At 36.4% G+C, this 26,311-nt stretch overlaps 1 protein-coding gene and 1 long non-coding RNA gene across 4 annotated transcripts in view; one reads left to right on the forward strand and one right to left on the reverse strand.

The window, feature by feature from the left end:
• The window catches only part of LOC127976919 (unconventional myosin-Va), a 64,329-nt gene that overhangs the window by 15,742 nt on the left and 22,276 nt on the right, over positions 1-26,311 (reverse strand). For 2 of the 3 annotated variants that reach the window (XM_052581497.1, XM_052581498.1), the window contains exons 8-29: positions 26,154-26,261; positions 25,584-25,690; positions 24,324-24,589; positions 24,152-24,233; positions 23,896-24,036; positions 23,314-23,439; positions 18,976-19,059; positions 15,028-15,186; positions 14,776-14,873; positions 13,282-13,368; positions 13,076-13,184; positions 12,650-12,861; positions 12,089-12,245; positions 9,680-9,919; positions 7,089-7,337; positions 5,998-6,091; positions 4,966-5,114; positions 4,761-4,874; positions 4,446-4,583; positions 2,993-3,049; positions 2,500-2,727; positions 1,261-1,361 (exon numbers count right to left, since the gene is read on the reverse strand). In XM_052581497.1, coding sequence (XP_052437457.1) covers positions 1,261-1,361; positions 2,500-2,727; positions 2,993-3,049; positions 4,446-4,583; positions 4,761-4,874; positions 4,966-5,114; positions 5,998-6,091; positions 7,089-7,337; positions 9,680-9,919; positions 12,089-12,245; positions 12,650-12,861; positions 13,076-13,184; positions 13,282-13,368; positions 14,776-14,873; positions 15,028-15,186; positions 18,976-19,059; positions 23,314-23,439; positions 23,896-24,036; positions 24,152-24,233; positions 24,324-24,589; positions 25,584-25,690; positions 26,154-26,261 — 3,106 coding nt within the window. Of the gene's footprint in view, positions 1-481; positions 539-1,260; positions 1,362-2,499; positions 2,728-2,992; positions 3,050-4,445; positions 4,584-4,760; positions 4,875-4,965; positions 5,115-5,997; positions 6,092-7,088; positions 7,338-9,679; positions 9,920-12,088; positions 12,246-12,649; positions 12,862-13,075; positions 13,185-13,281; positions 13,369-14,775; positions 14,874-15,027; positions 15,187-18,975; positions 19,060-23,313; positions 23,440-23,895; positions 24,037-24,151; positions 24,234-24,323; positions 24,590-25,583; positions 25,691-26,153; positions 26,262-26,311 lie in introns of all 3 variants that reach the window. The other variant, XM_052581496.1, reaches the window with a different exon arrangement.
• The window catches only part of LOC127976923 (uncharacterized), a 35,233-nt gene continuing 27,330 nt past the window's right edge, over positions 18,409-26,311 (forward strand). The window contains exons 1-2 of the long non-coding RNA XR_008158042.1: positions 18,409-18,631; positions 19,036-19,121. This is a non-coding gene — a long non-coding RNA (uncharacterized LOC127976923). The remainder of the gene's footprint in view (positions 18,632-19,035; positions 19,122-26,311) is intronic.

Here is a 26,311-nt window from a genome sequence, read left to right on the forward strand (position 1 = left end):
TTCAGCCTCAGACACTTGCCCACAGACCAACATAGTGCTGACAATCAGATGCATAATGCACACAAAACTACAAAATTTGTTTTGGTTTTTACCTTTGGACGGACAAAATATCTGATCAAAATGACATCACATAATGCAATTTTTTGGGCTTGTTCTGTAGAATGGTTTGCAAAAATTGCTGCACTGTTATATTGCCATGCTATAAACTATTTCAAATAAACTTTCTTCTAAAACCTTTTCCTGACTAAGAGGGTGGTGCCTGGCAGTAATAAGCTGTAAAGTGGACCAGACTTTCTACCGATAGCCAAAGGTCTGGCTATGTGAAATAATTCCTTTATATTAGAGTTGAAGCCTGGAATTGGACTTTGTTTTATGTTTTGTTGTCTATGTATGGGCTCTGGAATGAGGCTGATTCGCCTCTCTGCTCTGAGCTGCACACACATGCAGTGAGAGCGGCCCATCATGCCCGTCCATCTGTTACCTCAACCTGCTCACAAGCTCGTTCACTTCAGTCGGTCTGCGTGTAAACCTTGGTGATCTGCGCAGGACAGAGATGAGCCATCAACAGACAGACACAGACAGAGGGCTGATCCAAACAGGAAGGTAGGGTAGGGTAAACACACAGGCTTGTGAAAGAAATGTGAGAGTGATAAGTCATCATTTCCTTGGTAGGAGATAGATGTGACACTACTGGGTCTGTGCGAAAAGCTGCAAAGAATTTAACCAGCAGCAAATATTAAAACAAAGATCCACTGCAGAACAGAGGTTCTCAAAATGAGCATATTTTGCTAGAACCTTTAAAAGAATCAAAACAATATGTGACACTGGAGCACAAAACCAGTCAAAAAGGTAAATTGTGAAATCTGAAATCTATATAAATAAGCTTTCCATCGATGTATGGTTTGTTAGGATAGGATAATATTTGGGCGAGATAAAACAATTTGAAAATCTAGAATCTGAGGGTGCAAAAAAATATTTCCTTGACATTTTTCAAAATCTTTAAAAAAGAAAATAATAAAAAATAATAATTCTACCACAAGTAAATACATTGTGACATGAGAAGCATTATCTTTCTGAGGGATGCAAGATTAAGAACCTCTGTTGTAAAAAAGATGGAGGACAGAGGACATCAGACAACATACAGTAAGAGTAGCTCCCAGGTGAGGGACACATTCAGTAGACTCGGGAATGGATTTCATGTTTTGTGATTCAGCATGTGATTGACTGACAGTGAAATAAATGTAAAAAGAAGTAATGTACCTGTTGGTGTCTTTAAGGCCCATGTAGGCCTGGGAGATCTCCTTGGCATCAGTCAGCTTCTGCACATCCTCAATATACGGCAAAGGCTCAGTCATAGTCTCCTAAACACACACAGGAGGTTCACCTTCACAAGTTATAAATCACAGCATCCATCAACTAACTTTGACTTTTATAATACATTTAAACATCAGACAAAACACAAGACTTGTATCTAGTATATCACTTTACGTCATTCTCAATTAATAAAAGTAAAATGTAAATTTTGTAATAAAAAAAAAAAAAAAAAAAAAAAACATTAAAATTGTAAAGTAAACATGAGGACAAATACGTGAAAACATATGACATTTTGATATATGTTTTAACCACAATGCTAATTTTGCACTAGCTCTGCGCCACTTCATGCATTACATAACCATAGTGGAAAGGTCATGCGTAGTTAGTACTACAACTGTGTACTTTGCTTCAAAAAGGTAGGGTAGGGCGAAAAACTCTATCATAAAATCTAATTTTCTCTAACTTCAAAATCATCCAACATCGTTGTTTTACCTTTTTTATAAAGGGTGTTTGACATTTTGTTTTGGCATGTTTGCTTTGTAAACATTGGACAGTGACCTTTCCAATGTGACTACGCAATGCATGAGGTCAAGCTAGTGCACAACAAGCATTTGTGGTTAAAAAGTATATACAATTTTATTTTCTTTGAGAAAAAGTCTAGATAAGACCCTTATTCCTCATCTGGGATTGTGCAGACCCCTTTGAAGCTGCAATGAAATTGCAATTTGGGCCTATGGCCCATTGATCCCCATTGAAGTCCACTATATGTAGAAAAATACTGGAATGTTTTCTTCAAAAACCTTAATTTGTTTTTGAACATCTTGGATGATATGGGAGTAAATTATCAAGGACATTTTTATTCTGGAAACTAAGTAAAGACCATCTTGGCAAGTATGTTTCAAAGTAACTTCTTCAACGTATTTTAGAGGCCAAAACAGAGGTGAAGTGAAATGATTGTTATGCTGTCTGACCAACATACCTTCTCATCCTGATATGAGCGCAACATAGGACAAAAGGAGAAATTAAGTTACAGATGTTAACAAGACTTAATGAAGTCAAATAATGTAAATAACAGATACTGTATTATGCACTAAAAGTGCATAATACACTGAGGTGTCCACATGTTTAGAAACATCTGGAAATCCTGATATATTTGATGTAAGAATGAAAGGTTTTGTTTCTGACCTTGTGTTGCATGGCTTCTTTCTGACTGACGAGTTGAGAGCGCAGGATGAGCACCTCCTCCTTCCGCACCTCCAGCTCCTCATTGGAGGCGTTCAGCTGATCCAGCAGGACCGTGTACGCAGGAGAACCCGGAGCAGCAGAACCAGCCTCAGCGCTGCCTCTCAGAGACTGACGCATCTCATTCAAATCATGTTTTAGCTTTTTGTTCTCGGACTCCAACTCCTGACGCTGAATACACGAGAGAGAGAGAGAGAGATCAATATATGGCTTTATTTACCTCATCATTTATCTAGCTTTATGGTGGAGGCAAAATTCTAGGTGTTTTAACAACTGTGAGCTTGGAGAGAGTTCAGTGAGTTTAATGAAGAATTTTCAAGCAAAAAAGCAACCACTGCTTTTCAAATAACCCAATCAATTCTAAAGACTGCAAACTGAAGTGGTTTGCCACAATGCAGGAAAAAAAAAAATGAAATAAAAGACAGTGTGTGTTTACCTTGAGTGATTCATATTCCAGCTCAGCACTACGAGCTTTCTTGTGTTCCTCATCGTCCTGGTCAATAAAAACAAACAAACAAACAAACAAACAAACAAAAAACACACATTATCAGTAACACAGTATACCAAAAATACAATGCACCTCTTTTTTCACATTTAAAAAATAAAATACAATTGTGTCTACAATTTAAGTAAATATGACAAAATCTCTTATTAGGATGTCCTTAAAAAAATCAATATACTTTTAGTATTTGGGTTGCGGAGAGTCATAACATTTAACCAGAGCCGGCCCAAGGCATAAGCAAACTAAGCGGCTGCTTAGGCCCCCGTGGAAAGTAGAAGAAATGGCTTGAATTTTTTAATAAACAAGAAAGCATAAAACAAACTCCAATTCCAGGCATTAACTCTAATGGGGATTATCTTACATACAGTAGCCAGGCCTTTCTTGTTGGCGAAGGCTATTTACATTAACTGTGAATCGCCTAGTGAACAATTCAAAATACATTTTTTCTCCCTTCTCAAATTCCACATCACATCTGAAAAGCATTTATTTTCAATTAAAATTAAGGATACAATCAAAAAGTTACAATAAAGAATCGGGTAGGGTTAGGGTAGATGTAGGGAGGGATTTATTGTCCCAATAAGGTAGCATTCCATTTAATAATTTAAATTAAAATGATCATTTACACTCAATACGTTATTACTGCATGCTGTTTTATAATGTACTATAATACTGAGGTGCAGATAACTGCCACTTTTTTCAATAAGTAGTATAAATAGTATTTGTCTTCTGTGTAAAAATAACTTTCCTGGGTAGGCTATTTATTTTTGTAATAAACAATTCTGTTTCATAAACTTGGTACTAATAATAGCTTAACATGATTTACCTTTGCCTACCTTTGGGGTCGTTGCTAGTATACTCCAATATCATTACGCCTCAGTTAGCTATAGATTAAGAGTTGTTGTTTTTTAATGTACAGATGGCTTGCTGCTGTTTATAATAATTTATGTTGTGAAAATAACATTATTTTCTTTAAATGCATTGTCTGCTGGTTTATTTAGCTACTTTTCAGTGCACCACATTATATAACACTTAGTACTGTAAGACTGAAGGTTAAAGTGCAAATTAAAACCTGAGCGCTCTTGTGTGTTTGCCACTGTTACAATTAAAAATTACAGAAGGGTAAAAACATTGGTGTGATGTAATGATATAACGAATAAAACTGATAATGGGTGAGTTAGATTTATAGTGTTTGAATAATCAAGCATTGACAATAATCAGTTTTACTGGCGACAACAAGGGGCCCCCAAATAAAATCTGCTTAGGGCCCCATAAAGACTTGGGCTGGCTCTGCATTTAACAGATGGAAAACGATAACAATAAAAACAGATGGAATATCATCATTTAAAAAGTAAATACTGTAAGTGTGTGTGGGTGTGTGTGTGTATACCCTAGCTCTAGCCCGCTGAAACTGCTCTTCTCTCCGATCGAGTTCGTTCTGTAGTGACTGTTTCTCTTGCTCCAGCTCTGAAACTCTCTTCTGCAGCTTTAGGAACAAGGACATATCCAGTATCCCCTTGATAGCGTCCTGAATATAGATGAACATCATCCCATAATTACACATGCAATATATGCTATTTTATGACACTTTTATATTTATGATCTTTGAAAGAGCCAAAGAAAGAAGTGGAATTTAAATTATATCAAAGACATAGATATAGTATAATGTGAATGATTTGAATGATATTCCAAATTCTAATCTCACCTCCCCTCCACGGGTCCCGTCCTCGGACTCGGCAAACTCTGAATTGTAGGTACATTCTGATTCGTTGCTGCTGTGTGTGGAGTCTGTGCGTCTGTGACCAGGTTTTGGTATATTCTAGAAAAAAAAAAAGATTTTTCTACTATTTGAGTAGTCATTCAGAAAACCCACCTGGAGATTTACAATCCGTGAATAAGTGCATACTCACTACAGCAAGTGTGATCTCCTCTTTCAAATCGTCGTATTTCTCTTCTAGTCGGAGGTGTTCGGTAAGAAGGTTCTGGTAGCGAGAGCGTTCCTCGTTTAAATCGTTTTCCAACTGCTCGGTTTCCTCCTTCAGTGCCCTCTGCATTTTCTCTGCAAAACACACACATACATATTATATGTACACCACTAACACACATTCCCACAGCGCAGTCAACCAATATTGAATTACTCAGTCATCTGACACATAATGTTGACATTGTAACAGGACAGGGACGAACAAAAAAATTACAGAAAATGTTCATATTATATTTGGATTTGTTTTTCTGTTTAAGATCTAAGTTGGTCTGGGCATCAGACAGTATATTAAAGTGCCCCTATTATGGATATTTTAAAATGACCTTTCATGCAGTGTGTAACACAGCTCTAAGTGAATGAAAACATTCTGCAAAGTTTTCAATCTGGAAGTGCACGTGTATAAAATTATTGTCTCTCAAAAGAAAGAGTCGACTCTGAATCATTGAAATTAGTCCAATTAATCCCAAGCCATTTTTATTTTGATGCCAACATGAAACATTAACATATTGATGGACTTTTCTCATTGGTCTGAATGAAAATGCTAATTCTTTTCTTTGCCACTAGGTGCTGCTTTTGGAGCGGTAAAAATAGCGGTTTCTCCGGTAAAGCTGTTCACAAAGCAGCACTGCGCTCACAAATGCTGCTTTATTATGCATTACAGGCAAGTTGAAATAAAAATGAGACCAATCGGACCAATCACGTAAAGGAAGGAAAAATTTGATGATTCGTTGAATGAATCATTTGGGAGTAAGTAAGACAATATTGTAAGACAATATAAGTTTTTTTTTTTTTTTTACCTTGCATGCATGTCAACCTGTTACTAGGGACCCCCAAAACCAAAATATGAACGTTTCATTACCCATAACAGGGGCAATTTAATGGGCAATATATTCCACTGTTGTTTTAACATTATTTATAACATAGTGAGTTTTGTGAAAAAAAAATAAAAATAAATTACCTTTCCACTGCTGGCTCTGTTCTTGGATCAGTCGGTTCAGGTCGTTTTTCTCGTTCTTCAGCAGGTGGTTTTGCTCCTTTAGTTCTGAGATCATCTGTTTCACAAATTCACAAAAAATTCACCATTTCACAAACATAATCATTATGACATATTAAACTTTAATGGTTATATTAAAAAATAAACAACATTTTTTTATGTCAAAGATGCTTTGGAACATTGTTTTAACTGCTGAGAAATATGATATTATATACACAACAACACACACCCAGTACTGTGTTTATTTTGGCTTCGTGAATCGTTCTAGTCCTCTACCACCCTAAAACTACAACTACATCTAACATCTTAGCTGAGTTCTAGTCTCTATCTCTCTCACCTGTGTCAATGAACAGATCTCTTCTTTTCCCTGGTTTAAGGCAGTTTGCAGGTCTCTCTAATCCCTGAATATGGAGACACAGAGTATATCTGTGTCTTTAGAGGGTTTTACAATCTAGGAGGACTGTCTAAGGGAGTGAAGGTAACCTATGGGTCTAACTTTACTTTTTTGGGGGATCTGCTGTGGAAATTTGATAATGTAATGCCACATGTTTAGTGAGGTTTTGTATGAACACTCAACACACATATCGAAAACACACTAACTGTACGAGTCCTACACTAATAATTTGGAACATGTTGTTAGAAATGATTCTGTTATGTTCAAAGATTTTGCAAAGTAGTATGAGAGAACTTTGGTGCATTAGAACTATGAATGTGTGTGGAAAATTTAATTAATCACTTTTTTGACTGTCGATATGAGCCATTCAAATGAACTGACTGACTCAGACAACCTTTCAAATGGACCATCTTTAAAGGAACACCAATGGGAGATGACTCTAATGCATCAGCGAATCAGTTCCCTGTTCAAATGAATTGCCTTCTTAGGAACATAACTGGGTGATGACTCATTGAATAAATAAATCTGTTCATTTTTATCAGTTTTTTCAGTGACACAAACAAACTGAATTGTGAATCGCCCTCGACTTTTTGTAAAGTGCTTTGTGAAGCCCGCACCAGTGCAGGCACATCACGTCTGCTACATATCTAACTAACAGCACCTGTTCCATCTCGTCCTGGTAGGTTCGTGCCCAGTCCTCGATTGCTTTCTTCTCCTTCTGTGTGTTCTGCAGGTCTTTGCGCAGTCGCTCCACCTCTTCCAGAAGAGACGTAACTTTGTTGGCGTTGTTTTTGGCGTCCTCTTCTGCCCCTCGCAGACGCGTCAATTCTACACGCAGACGCTCTGACTCTGCAGCATGGCTCACCTCTAAACTGTTCAAACGCTCGCTGAGACCACGGTTCTCCTTGTTCTAGAGTAAAAGCAAAACAGAACATCAATAAATTGTATTTAACCCTACGAAGCCTAGGGCATCATACTGCATTTGATACAACAGTTATTAAGGCCTATAAATTATAAACAGAATCAAAACCTTCTACACTCTGATTGACAGTTCATTCTTTTTAGTATGTAAAATGTAATTTTAACAATCTTTCTTAAAGGGGGGGGGGGGGGTGAAATGCTTTTTCATGCATACTGAGTTTTTTACACTGTTAAAGAGTTGGATTCCCATGCTAAACATGGACAAAGTTTCAAAAATTAAGTTGTACTTTTGAAGGAGTATTTTTGTTCCAAAAATACTCCTTCCGGTTTGTCACAAGTTTCGGAAAGTTTTTTTTGAGTATGGCTCAGTGTGACGTTAGATGAAGCGGAATTTCCTTATATGGGTCCTAAGACACTTCTGCCGGAAGAGCGCGCGCTCCGTATAGCGAGGCTGAGCACAGACATTTCACTGATCAGATCGATTCACTGATCAGAGCGAGAGCGTCGTGAAAAGTCACAAAAGAAGTGTGTTTTTGGTTGCCAGGGCAAGACAACCCTGCACAGATTACCAAAAAAAAAACAGCATTAAGGGACCAGTGGATGGAGTTTATTTTTACAGAGCATCAACGGAGTTGTGCAAGTGTTTTTGTTTGTTCCCTGCATTTCGAAGATGATTGTTCACAAGGCCCAGTTTGACGACGGATTTGCATATCGTTTATTTCTTAAGGATGATGCAATCCCAAGGAAAAAGGGTCACGATCGTGTGTTGGAACCGCATGCGGTGAGTAAAACTGCTTCATATATCTCTGCCTTCTTGTTAGTGCGTCCCCTCCCATTCCAGAGACCCGGGTTCGAGCCCCGCTCGGAGCGAGTCGTTGCTGCTGCTGCTCTCGTTCAGTTTCAGCCTCGGGATCTGATTCTGGATCATAAATAAACGGCTGAATCTGACTGTAAGCCATGGTTTGTTTTGGATGATGGGTTTTCCCTCACGGTAATGTCACAGCTTCCACATGCTCTCAACGCAAAAGCCTACTCGTGCTCGTGATTCTTTAGCTCCGCCCACACGTCACGCCTCCAGCTGGTCGTGTTTTTCCGGGAAAAATCAGTACAAACTATCTTTCTCTTATGAATATAATAAAACTAAAGACTTTTTGGAGTTATGAAGGATGCAGTACTACTCTATAGGTACTCAAGATTAACAGGATATTGAGTGAAAACGAGCATTTCACCCCCCCTTTAAAAAAAAAAAGTTCACTTTCAGGTTGTTGTTCTGTGAAATGTTTACTTATTTTTATAAGGTAATCTTATGTATAAAGTACATAAGATAACTTTTATATATTTAGTTATATTTCAAGATTAACATTTCCATGATCGAAGAAAGTTAGGTTTAGTTGATTGAAAAGTCATGTTAAAAACACAAGTATAACATGATATTTGATACAGGCTTGAACAGGCTTTTGAGTAACATTTATTTATTGATTTATTTACAATCATCATTGTACTGTGTTGCCTCCCACAAAAAAAAACACAGAGCTCTGCTCACAAAACTAAGCACACATATTACATATTACTAAGACATATTATTGTAAAATTACAACTATGCATTTAATGGAACTACTCTGCTATACAATAATCGATCAGCAATTCATCTTAATTTTTAGCCATATACATAAAAACATCTGACCAAATTGCATTATTTTGCCCAGTTTGGGCCTTTAAATTAGAAATTAAATGAAAAAAAATGTCCCCTCCTCATGTGTGAGCTAAATGTTCTCACTATATTATAATATGCAAGCTATAAAAGCCTGATGTATCAAAACATAAAATGCATATGCAAAAACAAAACAAAGCACATGTTTCCAATGTATATATAAAATAAATATACAAAGGATTTTTTTAGACTAAGTATTATTAAGTATTAAGTATTATTTTGGGGAATCTGATCAATAAATCTTAAATATTTCTTTCTCATTTATATTTGCTGTTTTGCATTTTTCAATTCCAAAAGCATGTTTTCAATGTGGATTTAGACTTTTGAATCCCACTGCACAACTCATTTGAATTTGCATTGCTCCTACATACTGTAACAATTACACTTGTCTTTCAAATCAAGTATTATACCGACAGCTACATACATATACACAAAGATTCTGCCCAGGAAAGCCAAGATCTAGATGATGTGATCATGTCCTGCAAATTGATTCTGACTCATTCTAAAGGAATCTAGTTAAAACTGCATGCTTGCAACCTGTTTCTCTTCCATAACTTGAGATACCAATACTTTTTAATGAGGCACAACAAGCCACAGCATCTTAGTGTGAAGTGTGGTACCTGTTCGTCTATCCTGCGCTGCAGTTGCATGATCTTGTTCTCCATGCCAATGTTGAGTTTCTTGAAATGTTCCACCGAACGGGCTTCGATCTTGAGCTTCTTGAGTTCTCGCTTGGCTCGCATGCGGCGGATGCAGCACTGCAGGTAAACGATGGCTCTGAGTGACCGCTTGAACCACTGGCGCGCCAACCAGCCTCGGACCATCTTCTGGATGATGATGGCCTTATGCTCACGCAGAAGCTAAACACAAACACATACAACATGATAAACAGGAAAAAGACAATACACACAAGAGCTAAGAAGAAGAATGCTATGCAAAGTAGAGATCAGTCCAGTGATTGTTTTCAAATCGCTTTTTTCCTCTCACACCTTCTGCCTTTTTAATTTGCAGATATTACACATCCTGCCTCGATAATCCACTGCTGATCAACAGAGCTCTGACGGCAGGAAAAGAGAGGAGAGTAATAATACAGCCGCAGCTGCTGCGGTCCGTCAGTGGGACAGTCCCTACACTGGGACATCCTGCTCCTTGGTTGACTGTACCTTTAACACCATTCAGTTCTCTAAGGGGTGCAGTTAGCAGCTTTCACTGGTCATGTGTCTCATGCCTGAAATAATTCACTTGTTTCCAGTGTGTTAATTATAAACCACCCCGCCAGCATCATATTTTACTCTGATGTAAATCAATATGTAACCCGTGTCAGTGTTACTTTAAATGTTAAGATCAGAACTAAATTGGAAATACAAAAAAAAGATACATGTAAAAAAGCTGTAATGAGACCAGATGAGCAGTGTTTGTGAGTCATGTGTTTTTGACTGCTGCCAATTAGGGATGTTCATTTTAACCGGTAAACCGTTTACCGACCGTTAAGACTTTTGATCGATTAATACAATCAGTTAAATGGTTAAAAAAGTTATTTATTTATTTCCAGGAATTTATCAAAATATTTAAATAGGCTTGCTGCATGGTTAAAATCGGCCAATGCTATGCATATTTTAAAAAGGTGTTTTTAGAGAGAGAGGGGAAAAAAAACCTAAGTCACGTTTTATTATTTCATTCAGAAATAGGCCTAAAGGCCCGTTCACACCAAGCAAGATAACTATAAAGATAACGATAAAGATATAGTTCTAAAAATCGTTCTCAATATTAAAAGAATAGCGGAGTCCACACCACAACTATAACGATAAAGGCACAGAGAAACGATATCGTTGGAATCACTATCAGAATGATTTTTCTTTTCTGATGAACAATAAAAACATTGCCAACCAAACAGACAATCCTGCTTTAATGAGCTCGAGAATTTAAAGCAGCAGATGCGCGTCCACTTAGAATACACAAACAATTTTGTTCGCTGGTGTGAAAGCTAAAATCGTTATCTTTATAGTTATCTTTATAGTTATCTTTCTTGGTGTGAACGGGCCTTAATGCCTACGCGGAAAATGTTTACAAACATTATACCCTAATAAACACTGTAAATATAGCTAGGCTATTTTAGTTACCCTCACTCTACAAAAATACTTTCAATTAACAGCATTCAGAAAAGAACAAGAATTAAAAATATAATAAGTTATAGCAACATAACGACAAGCCAAAACAAATTCATTTAGGCTAAAACAAAACTGAAACCAATGTTGGGTCTCTCATTTGACACAAAATCTAACATTTCCGTATTTGCGATGTATTTGAATGCCAAATTATTATTTATTATAGCTTCACCTGTGTTTCAATATCCATGTAAAACAAAATGTTTTGCATAACATCAGGGCGGTACAGTGATAACACTTAACGGCACAGGTTTTACTACAAATTTAAACAAAGCAGTTTTTTTTTTTTTTATGTTTGACTGACGGTATTTTATTATGATAATGAACAGGCTGAACTGTCAAAGTAGCAAAGCTTAACTATGTGTGCATGCTGCGTCAGCGGAATCACTATTTTTTTCCCCCAGTGAAAGCAACTACTCCTTTTAGTCAAAAAGATAATCTGAATTGTAAACGGTTTGTCTTTATTTGTGTACATTCACAATAAAAGCAAATCTTTATGCTTAAAATAAGCCAAAAAATAAAATAAAATAGGATGCCGCTTTCTGCCGTCTTCCACGAACCGAAACTCTGCATACTAGGCTACTTGTTGCACAGTTTTTGTTCATTCTATTAATTTATTATTTAAGTAAAATATATTTATCATATAGGCCTTTTTAACGGGTCACCGACATTTATCCATTATAATTTAATTCAATTCTAATTTAAAATAACCTTGTTGGTTAACGGTTAAAATAATATAATACTAATAATCGGTTGACGAGCGTCAGATGTCGATTAGGAAAAATAACCAAAATGAACATCCCTACTGCCAATATATCTATAAATGTAAGAAGAGTGTATTAGTATGTCTGGTTTCTTCCTCACCGATTTGTACAGCTGTCTGGCCATGTACGCCCTGAGGATGCACTGCATGGCCAGAGCGGCAGCCTGCTTGCGTTTGTAACATGTTCTCTGGACATACATGCGCTGGTACTTCTGAATGATGATCGCAGCACGTGTGCGACGCAGGAATTTCGCAAGACTGTGGGGAAGAAAGAACAGCTCAGAGGTAACTACTGTACTTGCACAACTGCTCACATAAAAACAGTGCAAAAGTTTGGTTACGGAAATTAAAATCTCTTTGAGCTTCTCAGCAGGGAAACTGATTTTTACCAATAACTTACAAACCCTGAAAAGGTGGATATGCTGTCTGAGCGCCAAGGTTCACATTTTTTCAACCTGTTTTTCAAAAGAATCATGTCTAACGGAGTAATTCTCGGTCAAAAACTACATTCTCAAGATTCTGCAAATCTACATTACCCACAATTCCACCATTTAGAAATATGCAATGACCAAATTGTGCCAAAAGAAAGACCAACTACTTTAATATTTTTCAAAACCTTAGCCAGGCCCCACCCACTATGGGATTAGTCCCCTCCCCCTCACCAGCGGGCCTGGTATCCACGGACGTATCTCTGGATGGTTGTTGCAGCATGTTTCATGCGCAGGTACTTCTTGCGTGCCAGCCAGCAACGGATGGTCTTCTGGATGCGGATACAGGCAGCACGCAGCTTATCTGCACGCAGTTTCTCCAAATACGCAACCTGCCCGGCGCGGAAAAAGATCTTGGTCTTGCCAAACTGGTACTTATCTGGATCCTATTAGGAGGACAAAAAAGTTATCATTATTAAGTCAGCATTAAGTCAAACTTTACTTTCAACTAAATTTTCTACAGAAAATGTGAGTAGTGCCAAATTCTGCTAAGTGACCGAGTAGTTTTAGTTTAACAGCCTGTTATATTATGGTCTTTGCACAAAGTCTATCCAGAGTACCAGTATGATTTCATGAGATGACTTAATTGGCTTGTTGTACCTGCACCAGTTTCTCCAGAACATTCTTACAGGTCATCTTCCTGTCTGTCAAAACATCTTTTTGTTTCATCAGGACACGATACCTGCTAAAGAACTCCTGATACGTCCACCTGACAAGCAAAAGCAGTCACACAAACACAAATATACAGTCAGGTAGTGTTTGACAAAAGGGAGTGCAGTTTGTCAATGTAAAGAACTTCACAGTACCTAGATGGGAAACCAGCTGCAGAGATGCGGATTGTTTCCAAAACTCCACATGCACGCAGTTGCTGCACTGCCCTCTTTGGGTCAAACCTATTAAATGGCAGAAATTAGGTATCAACCTCGCAACACTGTGTTCCTAATTTCATTACTTGAAATAACTTGAACAAAGTACATATACTAACTTAATTGTTGTAATTTATGAACCTAAGGTTGGTATCTTTTAAAAAAGAAAATCAGCAGATTATTTCAAAAGTTTCAAATAATTTAAATATCAAAAAGTTTAAAGATTACTGTAAAGCAAATGCACTCTACTAATTTTATTTTCTATATAATAAATATTTTACGTAACAGGTTTTATTCTAAAATTGGTATAAAATTAAAGCCATATGTCTAAATAAGTTATGTTACAAATTTGAGGTTGATATGAAAAAAAAAATAGGTACTGTGAGATTTTATTTAGGGCGTTTATAGAGATTTTATCACAAACCGCCACCGAGTGAATTCATATTTTTTTAATGAATTTTTCTGTCTCAAATATCTAGATTTCACTGTCAATATTATTTTGATGGAATCCTGAGACTCAGACATTTCCAATGATATGTCTTGTTTTGTCAGTGGGTTGATTCTAGAAGACCATTATACATTGTGTAATATGACACTCAACACATCCCTCTAAGGGGGAGGAGACCGCTAAAATACCTGCAATAATACATGCAATAATAAAAGTACCATTTCCATAGTAATGCAATGTCCGATTTCAAAATGGTTTTTTACAAGATAAATCTTAGGTTTCTAAGGTTTCAAATGATATATAATTTGATGATTACTAAAATATCTGAGAGAAAAAGGACAACAACAACAAAGAAACGCCAAGCTTCCACAGGTGGGACGGTGACCGTTAACGGGTTTTAAAGCTTGCATTCTGATAAAAACCGAGTGTGCCGTGATTGGTCAGCTGGCCCAGCAAGTTGAATGTCTATAATTACAGCATCTCTTAATTTTTTTTTTTTTTTTTTTGCTACGTCTCCTTAACAGGAGAATCACAACAATTTCCACACTATAAGGCACACTTTAATGCCTTTAATTTTCTCAAAAAAACGACTTATAATCGTGCGCCTTATAATCCGGAGCGCCTTATATATGGATCAAAGCGCTAGGTCAAAATGTTGCCATTCCCTTTAGCACAGCTCCATCTAGTGGATGCATAACGCAAACCCAGTCAAACGTTTGACTGCAGTATTTTCTATTCTATGCGCCTTATAGTCCGGTGCGCCCTATATATGAAAACAGTTCTAAAATAGGCTATTTATTGAAGGTGCGCCTTACAGTGCAGAAAATACGGTATTTTTTGAGGGCAGGCCTAATCTACATATTAGAAAACTGACAATTAAAAAAGATCAGCGAATCTCAACTTGTGATCACAGCATGTGTATGCTTAGAGAAAGAGAGAGAGAGAGACACACAGATAGTTCAATTAAAAACAGTAGAAGAACTGACGTGAAGGCATATTTGTAATCGTTGGGTTTGATGCAGCGAACGTAATGTGGTGTAGTCGCATTCAGTGTCTCCATCAGCAGCTGCAGAGAGTTACGGAACTACAGAGAAAGAGAAATGGACACATTCATTTAAATTAGTCTCTTTTGAATCTCATCCACTGTTGGTGCTTATCAGTTTACTTAATGCAAAAATACAAATCATAAAGATATTCAGTAAAAGTTAAAATAAGTAAAGACGAGAGCAGTCTTTCACCTGCAGTCCAACTGTCTTCTTGTGTTCTTTGCTGGCTTGGCCGGGTTTGTTCTTGTCTGGTTTGACGCTGAGGCGAGTGCGTCCTCCTGTAGCAGGAGCAGCACCAGTCGGACTTGTGGCTTTCTCCTCATCCCGGAACAGTTCCACCAGCAGGTCAAACTGAGAATTACAGCCAAGGTAGACTTAACATACAAGCCACGACAAGTGTTCAGATGATCGACCAGAGGCACATTTTGACATAATTAAACTCTATGTTATTTTAATTAAGCTACAATTAAATCTAGTTGTCACTAGAGTTCTTAACAGTGTACTATACATTTAGTTGTTTATGGAAATGGCAACTACATTTTACTAAATCTATAAATCCAAAAAGCCATGGTTTACAGTGGGAAAAACTCCTGATAATGTAAATTCCTGTTAAAATAACTGCATTCCACCCGCAAAATAGCACAGGGCAATGGTAAATGTGACTGAAATACCCTTAGCTTTATAAAAACGCTGTAAACTATGGCTTCACAGGATTGCTGTTATAAAATGGCTGGTAACTACATTTACCTGGCAAGGTTTCATAAAATAAATGTACAAACACAATAATACTGAGGTAGTGATGTCACGAGTATGTGTTTATAGAGTATTTTACAACGGCTTTGAATGCAGCTCAGCCAGGGTTTCACTCCAGAAAAATTCAAGTAAATACAATTAAATTCTCAACCGAACTGTGTTAAACGGTTAGCATTCATGCTTTTGTACATGCATGAGACACTGGAGCATTTATCACTCCCAAAACTGAGCAAGGTGTTGTGGCCTGAATTAAATATCTGCACTCAAAGAATCACTTTTATTTCAGATTAACCACATAGAAAATAACGCTAAGCAATTTTGTTATAATTAAGAATAATGCACATCAAGAGAAGCAAATGGTATTAAGTGGGATAGTAATGAACAGAAAAGTCTATGCGCTCAGATAATGTCCCGAGTCTAGTTTACATTGAATGCCAAGAGAACTAAGGGACGCTAGTGCTGGTAGTAAGCAGCATGCAGCCTAAGCATAAAATAAGAGTCCTTATAGGACCGACAATTTAAACATCAAATCCCAACTCGCAGCAAACAAACAAACTCCAACTCTGTGTTAATTCTGCACTTTTTGGTCTATGTGTAGTACATATCGATGTCTTCAACTGTTGAATTTTTAGGAACAGTTCACCTTAAAATTTAAATTCTGTCATTATTTATTGTCCATCAGATTGTTCTAAACTTAAATGTTGTTATTTTTCAGTGTTTCCCATTAATTACCTAAATTTCATCCAAAAATATTTATATGCTTCACAAGATTCCCAACACAGTGCTTTGCACTATTTCTTTAACAAAGCATCTGTCAATCAAACTAGAAGCTTGACATTTAATTTAATCAGTGCTGTAAAGCTCATCTCAGAGTAAAGTGTGGCACAGTGTACAAATTTATTTTGCATTTGGGAATGCAATTTCCAACATTTTGTGGGCAGATGATTACAACCTAATTTTACAGAAACATAAATAAAAAAATAAAAGGTTTAACAAAGACTTTTAGTAAATAATGACAGAATATTTATTTCTAGGTTAACTGTCCTTTTAAGAAAAAGTACTAAAATGACAGTCCAGCTGATGTCAAACAGATGTTTCATTTTGATGGGGTGGTTGAGTTTGTTTGGATGGTGTTTGGAGACTCTAGAGCTGAAGCGGGATTTATTTTCCAATAGTCGATGCAGTGCTGAGATTGTGTCCTGCACAGCAGAAAGCAAGAGACTGAACATGCTGATACACTCACACACACACACCTCATACACACACACATTCAATCCAACATGCATCCAATCTTAATTTTCAAATAGCAGGACAGCAGTAATTTTGGAGAGAGAGAGAGAGAGAGCGCTAAAGAGACAGAGCTAAATTTTACCTTCTGCAGGGGTACAGGTTGTCATGTTCACAAACAGCACATAGACAACATGACACGATGAGAAAATAGAAACAGAATTAACAAATGCAGAAAATACAGATACATCAGACAGATGTATATAATGTACTAGGTGAACAGCAAAACAGCCCCAGACACCAGCTCTGAAGAATATTGTTATCTCGGCTCCTATTTAATAAACTAGATTTAGCTTGTTTTCTAAATTCCGAACCTATGACTGAACTGCCTAAACAGAATTCCTCTTAGGCTAAGTCCACCTTATCCAAAAAATTGAAAAAGGCCAAATTAATGCTAAATAATTTTGAAATCGAATGCAATTTAAAAAAATATATATATATATATATATATATATATATATATATATGTTTAGCTGGTGCCTGGCTTTATTTCTAACTCGTATGAAAATATAAATGTATACATGATAGATGGTAAGCAAATACACACATGATGATATGAACAGACGCAATGATCAATGACATGAATGTAAATCAAAATGAATATGGTAAAACCAGCTGACCTGTGGAACAAGTGAAGTGAAGGATTTGGATTAATCACTAACAGACTGATCTGGATAAGCACCAGAGAGCCGAGCCTATTACTGATATGAATTGTTAATAACTTTTTAAATAATAGTTGACTTGACTCAGTTTGAGGCATTATTATTATTCTCAGGCAGTCTGGATTAGTACAGCATGTGTTTGCTCTTACCACACACATTTACTGCCTCACGCTGAGGAGAAAAAGCATCAGACAGCATTCAGAAACCCCCAAATACAGAAGAAAACGATTTTACAAGAAGCAAAATCCACTTAAAGTCCACTCACATTATCAAATAATTTTAGTGAATATAAGTCTTGGATTCTAATCATTTCAGTTAATTAATTTCCATGTCTTTGTGCTAGTTTATGAGCCATTTTATTTATTATTTTCAGATAATAAAAAAGGTAAAGCTTGAAACAAGGTAAAAAAAATAAAATAAAATAATAGCATTCTAGGATATACATTGGAGCACAAAGTAAACACCATGGCAAATAAATACTGAAATAATTTAGTGCCATGGTTTTTATCAAAATGTTATGATATTACAGTTTGATATTTTCAGTGCAACACATCATGTGGCCATAAGTTGTAAGAGGTTGGGAAACTATGATCTATGGAGGCTTTCATTCAGCATACCTTCGGCTGCCTTGCCTGTGTCTCGATTACCAAATGTGTTTGAATGAATACCCTCCTGAAAAATCCACAAAACACACCCCTGACCCTGAAGGCACAGCTGATGGCGTGAGGACTGATTTCATAACAGGCAGGGTATGCAGTGGTGTTCTGTCTGAACCTGCCTCATTAAAGAGCAGTCAGAGCACAGAGCTGCTGAGTCATGCTAGAGCTTCAAAACAGCTCTGATCTACAGATAATGCGACTCAAGACTGCGGTGAACTAGGACAGGTCAAGGATATGTCAGAATCCAAACAACTAGAAATATGAACATATACTCCGATGAGTTTTGCAGATATCATGTTGGAACTGTGGCAGTGGACTGCACTAATGCGCCTTGACCAGCAGATGGCATCCTTCCATTGACCTTCTCAGACATTAAGCCTCATTTAAGGTCAAAAATCTTGGACGAAAACACCCTGGCTTCAGCCAACACTGAAGGTTTGTTTGTCTCACCATACAGGAAATAACTTCACTAAAACCTTCTAATGTCAGGTTTATAAACAGTTACATTACAAAGACAATTTGACCCTTCCTGTGCATTTTTTTTACCTAATCATTGCAGCCCTTGTTCATAAGCTTATAGAATCAGTTTATACATGTTATTTGTAATAAAAAAAGAAAATCAAGTGCCTGCACTAGCTACACAATGTGACAAACATACAATGGGAACAGAATGCCAGTAAACTGAATTGCACTGCCTTGGTTTCGTTTTGTTGTTAAGGACATTATTTTTCTGTGAAAATTGACCAATGGCGACATCAGACTGACAGATATGCACTCACCTTACTGGCTTTCAGAACATGTATCTGCTCCTCATTCACTGTGTCTTTATTCTTCTCCAGAAAGCCATCACACTGATACTCCACCTGACAGACACAGACAGACAGACATGTGAGGTTATCCTATAAGAAAGAAAATCCATGAACTGGTATCTGAATAAACTCACAATTCTGAGAACACATCAGTCGTTTTCCACTTCAGGGTTGGAAATTTATAACTTGTTGTGTTATAAAGTTTATATCTCACAATTTTGAGCAAAAAAAGTCAGAATTGTAAGATCACACATGTGAGGAAAAGAGTCAGAATAGGGAGTTTTCATCTTGCAATTTTTACTTTATTTCTCACAATTGCAAGTTTATATCCCACTATTCTGAGGAAAAAAAGTGAGAATTGTGAGTTTGTATTATGAAATTATTAAAAAAGTCAGAATTGTGAGATTAAAAAGAAACAATTACCTTTTATTTATTTTGCTATTCAGTGGCAGAATTGGGCTTCCATAGTAATTACATGGAAAGCAAACAACAACAATAATAAATACTACTCTATTCTTCTTAAATTTTGCCCAAGTCTTTATATTGTAAAATTTGAGAAAAGCTTTACAATAAGGTTTTATACCTACTGTTTTTTTTTATTATTATTAATTATTGATATAAGATTTAGTCAGTCAACATAGCTGACTGATATGAAATAGAAATTAACAATAATGCAGTTTACACCACTTGTTAACCTAGGTTAATGTTAACTTCTAAATATATTAATAAAATTTTACATTTCAAGTACAAGACTGAATAAAACATTAAAGGAATCATATGATGCGATTACAATTTGCTTTTCTTCTTTGGAGAGTTACAAGCTCTTGGTGCATAAAGAAGATCTGTGAAGTTGCAAAGACTTAAGTTTTAAATCATAAGAGATATTCTTTATAAAAGTTAAGAGTCAACCACTCTAACACAACCCCATGTCTACTTCATTATGTGTGAAGATTTGAATAATGCCCAAATGTTCACACAAAGAAAGAAGGCGTAACTTTTATTCTCGCTGTGGCCGCCGCTGCCATTTTGCAGAGACAGTGTGTGTTTTGTAAAAGTGAAACTACTTTCTTTGGCCTTCCAAAAGAGGACACAACTAGTAATCAGCTGTATTACAACACTGTTCCAGAACAGTTCAACCCAAATATTCAGTTATGTGCAGCACATTTTACAGAGGACAAGAACTGTTTCCTGTGAGAGTAGCCTACACTGTACTAGCCTGACTGTTTCTATAAAGTGGGGCATTTCCAAGGACAGTCTGTTACTTATGACTCAGTCTGTAAGTACGTTTTTATATGTTAAAGATTTGCTATTGATGATTCAAACATGAGTTTCGAGCAGTTTGGAGTAGCGCTTGTTATTTGACATTTCTCCGATCAAAAATGCAGACATGTTTACACAGCGTGATATGCAGCGCAATACGCAATGAAACGCAACTCGAAGAAAGACAGTATGTCATTATAATCATTAATTATGTCCCCTCTGGATGCAACAAATGCCTTGTTTATAACTGGTTTTAATGTTTTTGTCTTGTCACTCCGGAACACAGCATCACAATATGGTAAGGGGCGTAACATTTCTGTCACATGCTTGAGGAATTCGGCCAATCACAACTCACTGAGCAACTGGCCAATCAGCGTGCACCTCGCTTTTCACAAAGACGAGCTTTGTAAAAAACAATACATGGATTTCAGAAAGGCAGGGCATAGAGGAGCAACAATAATGTACATTATCTGGAAAATAATGTGCTTTTTGAAGCTTAAACCACAAACACATTGGATTACACTAAATACACAAAATAATGTTCTTTTTAGCAACATCATATGACCCCTTTAACATTGTTAAATCAACAATATATTCTTATTTTTATGTAGTGTTTTTGTAGTGTTTTTATAGATGATTAATTTGTGCATAGCATTATATATATTTTAAACACGTGCAATAATATGGAAAAATATTATCACAAATGTAATTCTTTGCCAACTTAAATGCTGCAAAAAAATCTAAATCATGATATAGTAACTGATTATACAACTTTAATCCACTGAATTGTACTGTTAAGTGTTACCAAGATTTATTTATACTTCTGTAACCTGTTTTATTTCAGAACAAACCTCTGAGATCAATTAGTCATTGTACTTAAATTAAAGCGAAGAGCTCCAGTATTCTATTACATTTAAATGATTCAAACTTTCATTTATATTAGTAATGCAGATTAGAGACTGAAGTTATTTAACCCTGAGGATGTTTGGGAAAGCACCTACTAATGCTCAAACCCTGATCCAACAGTGTGTGTTTACTGAATGTCTATCACACACTCTAAATGTGTCTCATTACACCCACCCCCTTCTCCATCAGTGCTTCCACACAGATATTGAACACCACTTCTAAAAACAGATTCTGTAGCCATCATGAGCTCATGCGAGGACGTATGCAGCAGTTGCTGTGTCATACAAAGACCCGACTTCTGGTGTTAGCATGCTGCTAAGCTAACAAAATTTACTCTAATATCATTTTTAGAAATATTTTATATGTATTAGTGTTTATTGTCTTTAAGTGGTAGGCCTGTTTCACATACAATATAACAGTGGCCCATCTGACAGAGCTTACGCAGAGTTATTACAAACTTAATAATATTATGCGATTTCAATTTCTCCTTTCTCTTTGGAGTATTACAAGCTCTTGGTGAATGAAGAAGATCTGTAAAGTTGCAAAAACTAAAGCCTCAAATCCAAAGAGATATTCTTTTTCAAAGTTAAGACTCTGCCATGCCCCTCAAAGCGGCTCGTTCTAACACGCCTCCATATGTCTACATCACTATGTGGAAATATTTGCGTAATGCCGCCCAAATGTTCACGCAAAGAAAGAAGGCGTGGATTCACTAACTGCAGTTAGTTGTTGAAGCAGCCATGTCAGGGAGATTCTGTGTGTATCTAGGCGAAAGCAAAAGCACTTTATTTTGTGCTTGTGAAAGTAGATGCATTATATACATGTACCGTATTTTCCTTACTATAAGTCACACTTTTTTTCATAGTTTGGCTGGTCCTGTGACTTATAGTCAGGTGCGACCTATTTATCAAAATTAATTTGACATGAACCAAGAGAAATTAACTAAGAGAAATAAACCAAGAGAAAACATTACCGTCTACAGCCGTGAGAGGGCGCTCCATGCTGCTCAGTGCTCCTGTAGCCTACACTAAAAACATAGAGCGCCCTCTCGCGGCTGTAGACGGTAAAGTTTTCTCTTGGTTCTTGGTTCTAAAAAAATGCGACTTATTGTCCAGTGCGACTTTTATATTTTTATACAGTACCATCTTCATCACGGTGTCTGTCACACGACTCTGTTCCCCTTTCAGGCTTGAAATGATGGTAAAACTAAAGACATTTTTAACTGTCGTTACATTTATTTTGAAAGATAAAGCTCGCGAATATGGAGAGGGGCGTTACATTTCCAACTAGTGCTTGCGGTGTTCGGCCAATCACAATGTACTGAGCCAGTTGGCCAATCAGAGCAGACTGCGCTTGTCAGAAGGAGGGACTTTGTAGAAAACAACGCGTTTGAGAGAGGCCTAGGCCACAGAGGACCTACAATAATGTACAGTATTTGAAAAATAATGTGTTTCTTGAACATTAAAGCATGTCAACATATTCCATTCCATCAAATACACAAAATAATGATCTTTAAAAAAGCATCATAAGACCCCTTTAAATATTGTGATCTATTTTATATAGGTTGATAACATGTAAATTCAAATGGTTATCTTTCTCCAAATGAAATGAATAACTCACCTGGATTCAGTCAGATTTACTGAACAGGAAGCATTTGTCTACCTGTTACTGTGCATGAATTTTGACAATGCATGAGTAAATTGGTCCACAATCGTATATTGCTTTATATTACTAAAAAAAAAAAAAAAATATATATATATATATATATATATATATATATATATATATATATATATATATATATATACATAGTTTTAAAGTGCATTGTCATTATTTCCTGCTGAGTTTAGCTTGTGTCACATAGCAAAAAGCTCTTAACTCTCATTGTCATGTCTAGGACACTTCAGGGACACAGCGGCATGTGACTTATGCAAGCGGTGAATGCTGTTAATCTGTTAATATGTTGAAATGATTATGCACTGTTTAGATGAAGCAAGTGTGAGGCGGCTCATTAGGTTTTATGGAACAGAAATAAAGTAGGTCTCTGTTTAGACATTGATATATGAAATATCATACACTGTGTATATCACAGTTGATCATAAATGCTGAACCAGCCCACGTGTGAGGTGTGTGTGTGAATACCTTATCTGCAAAGTGCTGTATAATGAAAGCTTTATTGGACATCCGTGGTTTTTCAAAAAGTGCACACGTCTTCAAATGAGTGTTATACAGTTTCTGAGCCCAGGAGTCATCAGAGCCCTTCGGCATCTAAGAGAAAGAGAAACATAGACGGAGTACAGTATGTGAAGTCTCAATCAGGATTATGCAATTACTGTAAAAACAACAAACAGATACAGTGTTGTGTAACTGTAATGTACACTACCATTTAGAAGTTTGGGGTCAGTATGCTTTTTAAAGCAACAATACACACAAAACAATACTAATACTAATATATATATATATAAACACACACGCTGAAGGATTTAAGATTACACTTAAAGATTTGAAAATCATTATGCATGCAATCAAGTACCTGGTTTATCGACATTACATGGTTATGACAGAAATACTGGATTTAAATGTACAAATACCAGTTTGATGCTAGTCTCATGTTTGACTTATTATTTTAGTGCATGCACCTCTCATATTTAATTAATTTGCAAATTGTCACATATCTGTGCAAAAAGCTATGTAGAGTGAGCCAATAACATTGTGAAGATATACCTTGCACTCTTCATCCAGCAGGTCCAGGATGCCCATCTTGGCCTCGATGAGGTTGATACATGGCTGATTATCATAGAAATCAATGAGAGTCCAGGGGATCTGCTCTTTCATATACTCTTCCTGCTCCAACTTAAACACATGCTGCATGGAAGAAGACAGGAGAAAAGAAGATACAACACAATTTACTATCAGAATTTATAATCAAACATGAACTGACGAGATCTGGTGTCATGTGGAGCGGCTCAGATGGGCTCACCATGTTGAACTGTTGCTGTAGTTTCTCATTGGCATAATTAATACAGAACTGTTCAAAACTGTTGATTTCAAAAGTCTCGAACCTGGAATAATAAAATAAAACAAAACAAAACATCACAATTCACTTCTGTAAATCTAAACTGAAGATCTTTAAGAGGAAATGTAGTCTGTACCCGTAAATGTCTAGGACTCCAATGAACGAGTGCTGTTTGACCGTTGAATGCAGCGCTTTATTCACATGGTCCACGATCCAGTTGAAGAGTTTGGCGTAGATATGTTTGGCGAGAGCATCGCGGGCGTTTATGGCCTGTAGTTTGGGAACAGGCTTAATGTATGTCTCAGTCGCCGTCTTCAGCTTCTTATGACACAGCCAATGAGACATGTCTTGATACGTCACTCCCATCAATTCACAAAACACACTCAGGTGACCATTATTTGGCTGAAGGGAAAAAGAGAAAGAGAATTACATCGTTGCAACATGTTCAAATTACAGGTTCTGGAGTATTTGGGTAAAATTATTCCTGTATATGTAAACAATGTAATAAATTATCAAATTTGTTCAATTCAAATTTTAAATAAACCACAGTGTTGTAACAAAAATTGATCTATCTATCTATCTATCTATCTATCTATCTATCTATCTATCTATCTATATATATATATATATATATATATATTAGATACTATTAATTGTGATTAATCATTTGACAGCACTGACTTTGTAACAATGTGTATTAAAAATGGTGCTATACAAATACATTTTATTAGATTTTTTTTTTTTTTTCATAAAATGCATACACTGACAAAACAGCATTGAACTTCAAGACATTTATTCAGTTATTTGGTTTATATTTTCACCATGTAACAATAGAACCACAAAACCAGTCATAAGGGTCCTTTTTTTAAAATTGAGAGTTTTAAATTGAGATTTGTACATCACTGATGTATGGTTTGTTGGGATAGGAAAATATTTGGCCAAGATACAACTATTTGAGAATCTGAGGGTGAAAAAAAAATGTAAAAGGCAACTGTTATTTTAGAACGTTTCCCCTTACTGTTTCCATGGCGATGTGTCATGCTTGTCACGTGACACACTGCGGCCACAATAACACTGTATGACCGATGGATCGCATTTATAAAAAATTATTTTATTAAATATTCATAAACTTGCGTACCATTACATGAAAAATCTGATATTCCGATTCACAAAGTGTTTAAATGAGTGTGTTCTGTCATCTAAAAATTTGCGGTAGAACGTTTACAAAATATCTTCAAGGAACATGATCTTTACTTAATATCCTAATGATTTTTGGTTTAAAAGAAAAATCGATTATTTTGACCCATACAATGAATTTTTGGCAATTGCTACAAATATGACTGGTTTTGTGCTCCAGGGTCACATATCTGAACTTTAAAGTCAACATGAAACTCACTGGAATAATACTACTGTCCGAGTCTCTATCCTTCACTTCCACGTTCCCCAGGTGCAGAATTGAAGCCAGAATCTGAAACAAGCCCAACTGATAGGACTCGTTTATGCCTGAAGAGACACATCAACAAATTACCAATATGAAAAATCCAGAAACCAGCTCAGTGCATTGTGGACTATGCAATCCGTGATCAGGGGCTTCATGCATCTAGTTTTTGTGAGTGGGCACCAGTGACAGTTCTTGCACTTCTTTCTAAGTCTTCCTGAGTCTATTCTGAGTCATGATAAATCTAGTAACATTGTTTGTGTTTCATGGGAATAAACCCAAACCCAAATAAAAATAACTATGATATGGTTTATAATCAAAGTTGATTATCAGGTGTAATATGTCTTTTGTCAATTTCATTCACAATCCACGTGCAGATAATAAAAATACATTTAAAATAAACAGATTTTAGACAGGACTGACAAGAACTAATCTGTCTACTTTTAGATACTATAATCTAATCTAAGATGGTTATTTTGCCCATTAAACTCTCCACTACATGAGAAATGGTTGATCTTTCAGTCTGACCTAGCAGTGTAAAGGCGTTTCTGGTGGTCGACATCTCCTTGGCATCATCCACTCCATCTATCACTGGGTTCTTGCCCTGTTTGGTGTAGTGAAATTCCCCAGCCTTTCCTGTGGGGGAACACACACACACATTTATTACACCATGCAAATACACAATT

Source organism: Carassius gibelio, chromosome B18 (genome assembly GCF_023724105.1).
Source record: "Carassius gibelio isolate Cgi1373 ecotype wild population from Czech Republic chromosome B18, carGib1.2-hapl.c, whole genome shotgun sequence".
Classification (NCBI taxonomy): domain Eukaryota; kingdom Metazoa; phylum Chordata; class Actinopteri; order Cypriniformes; family Cyprinidae; genus Carassius; species Carassius gibelio.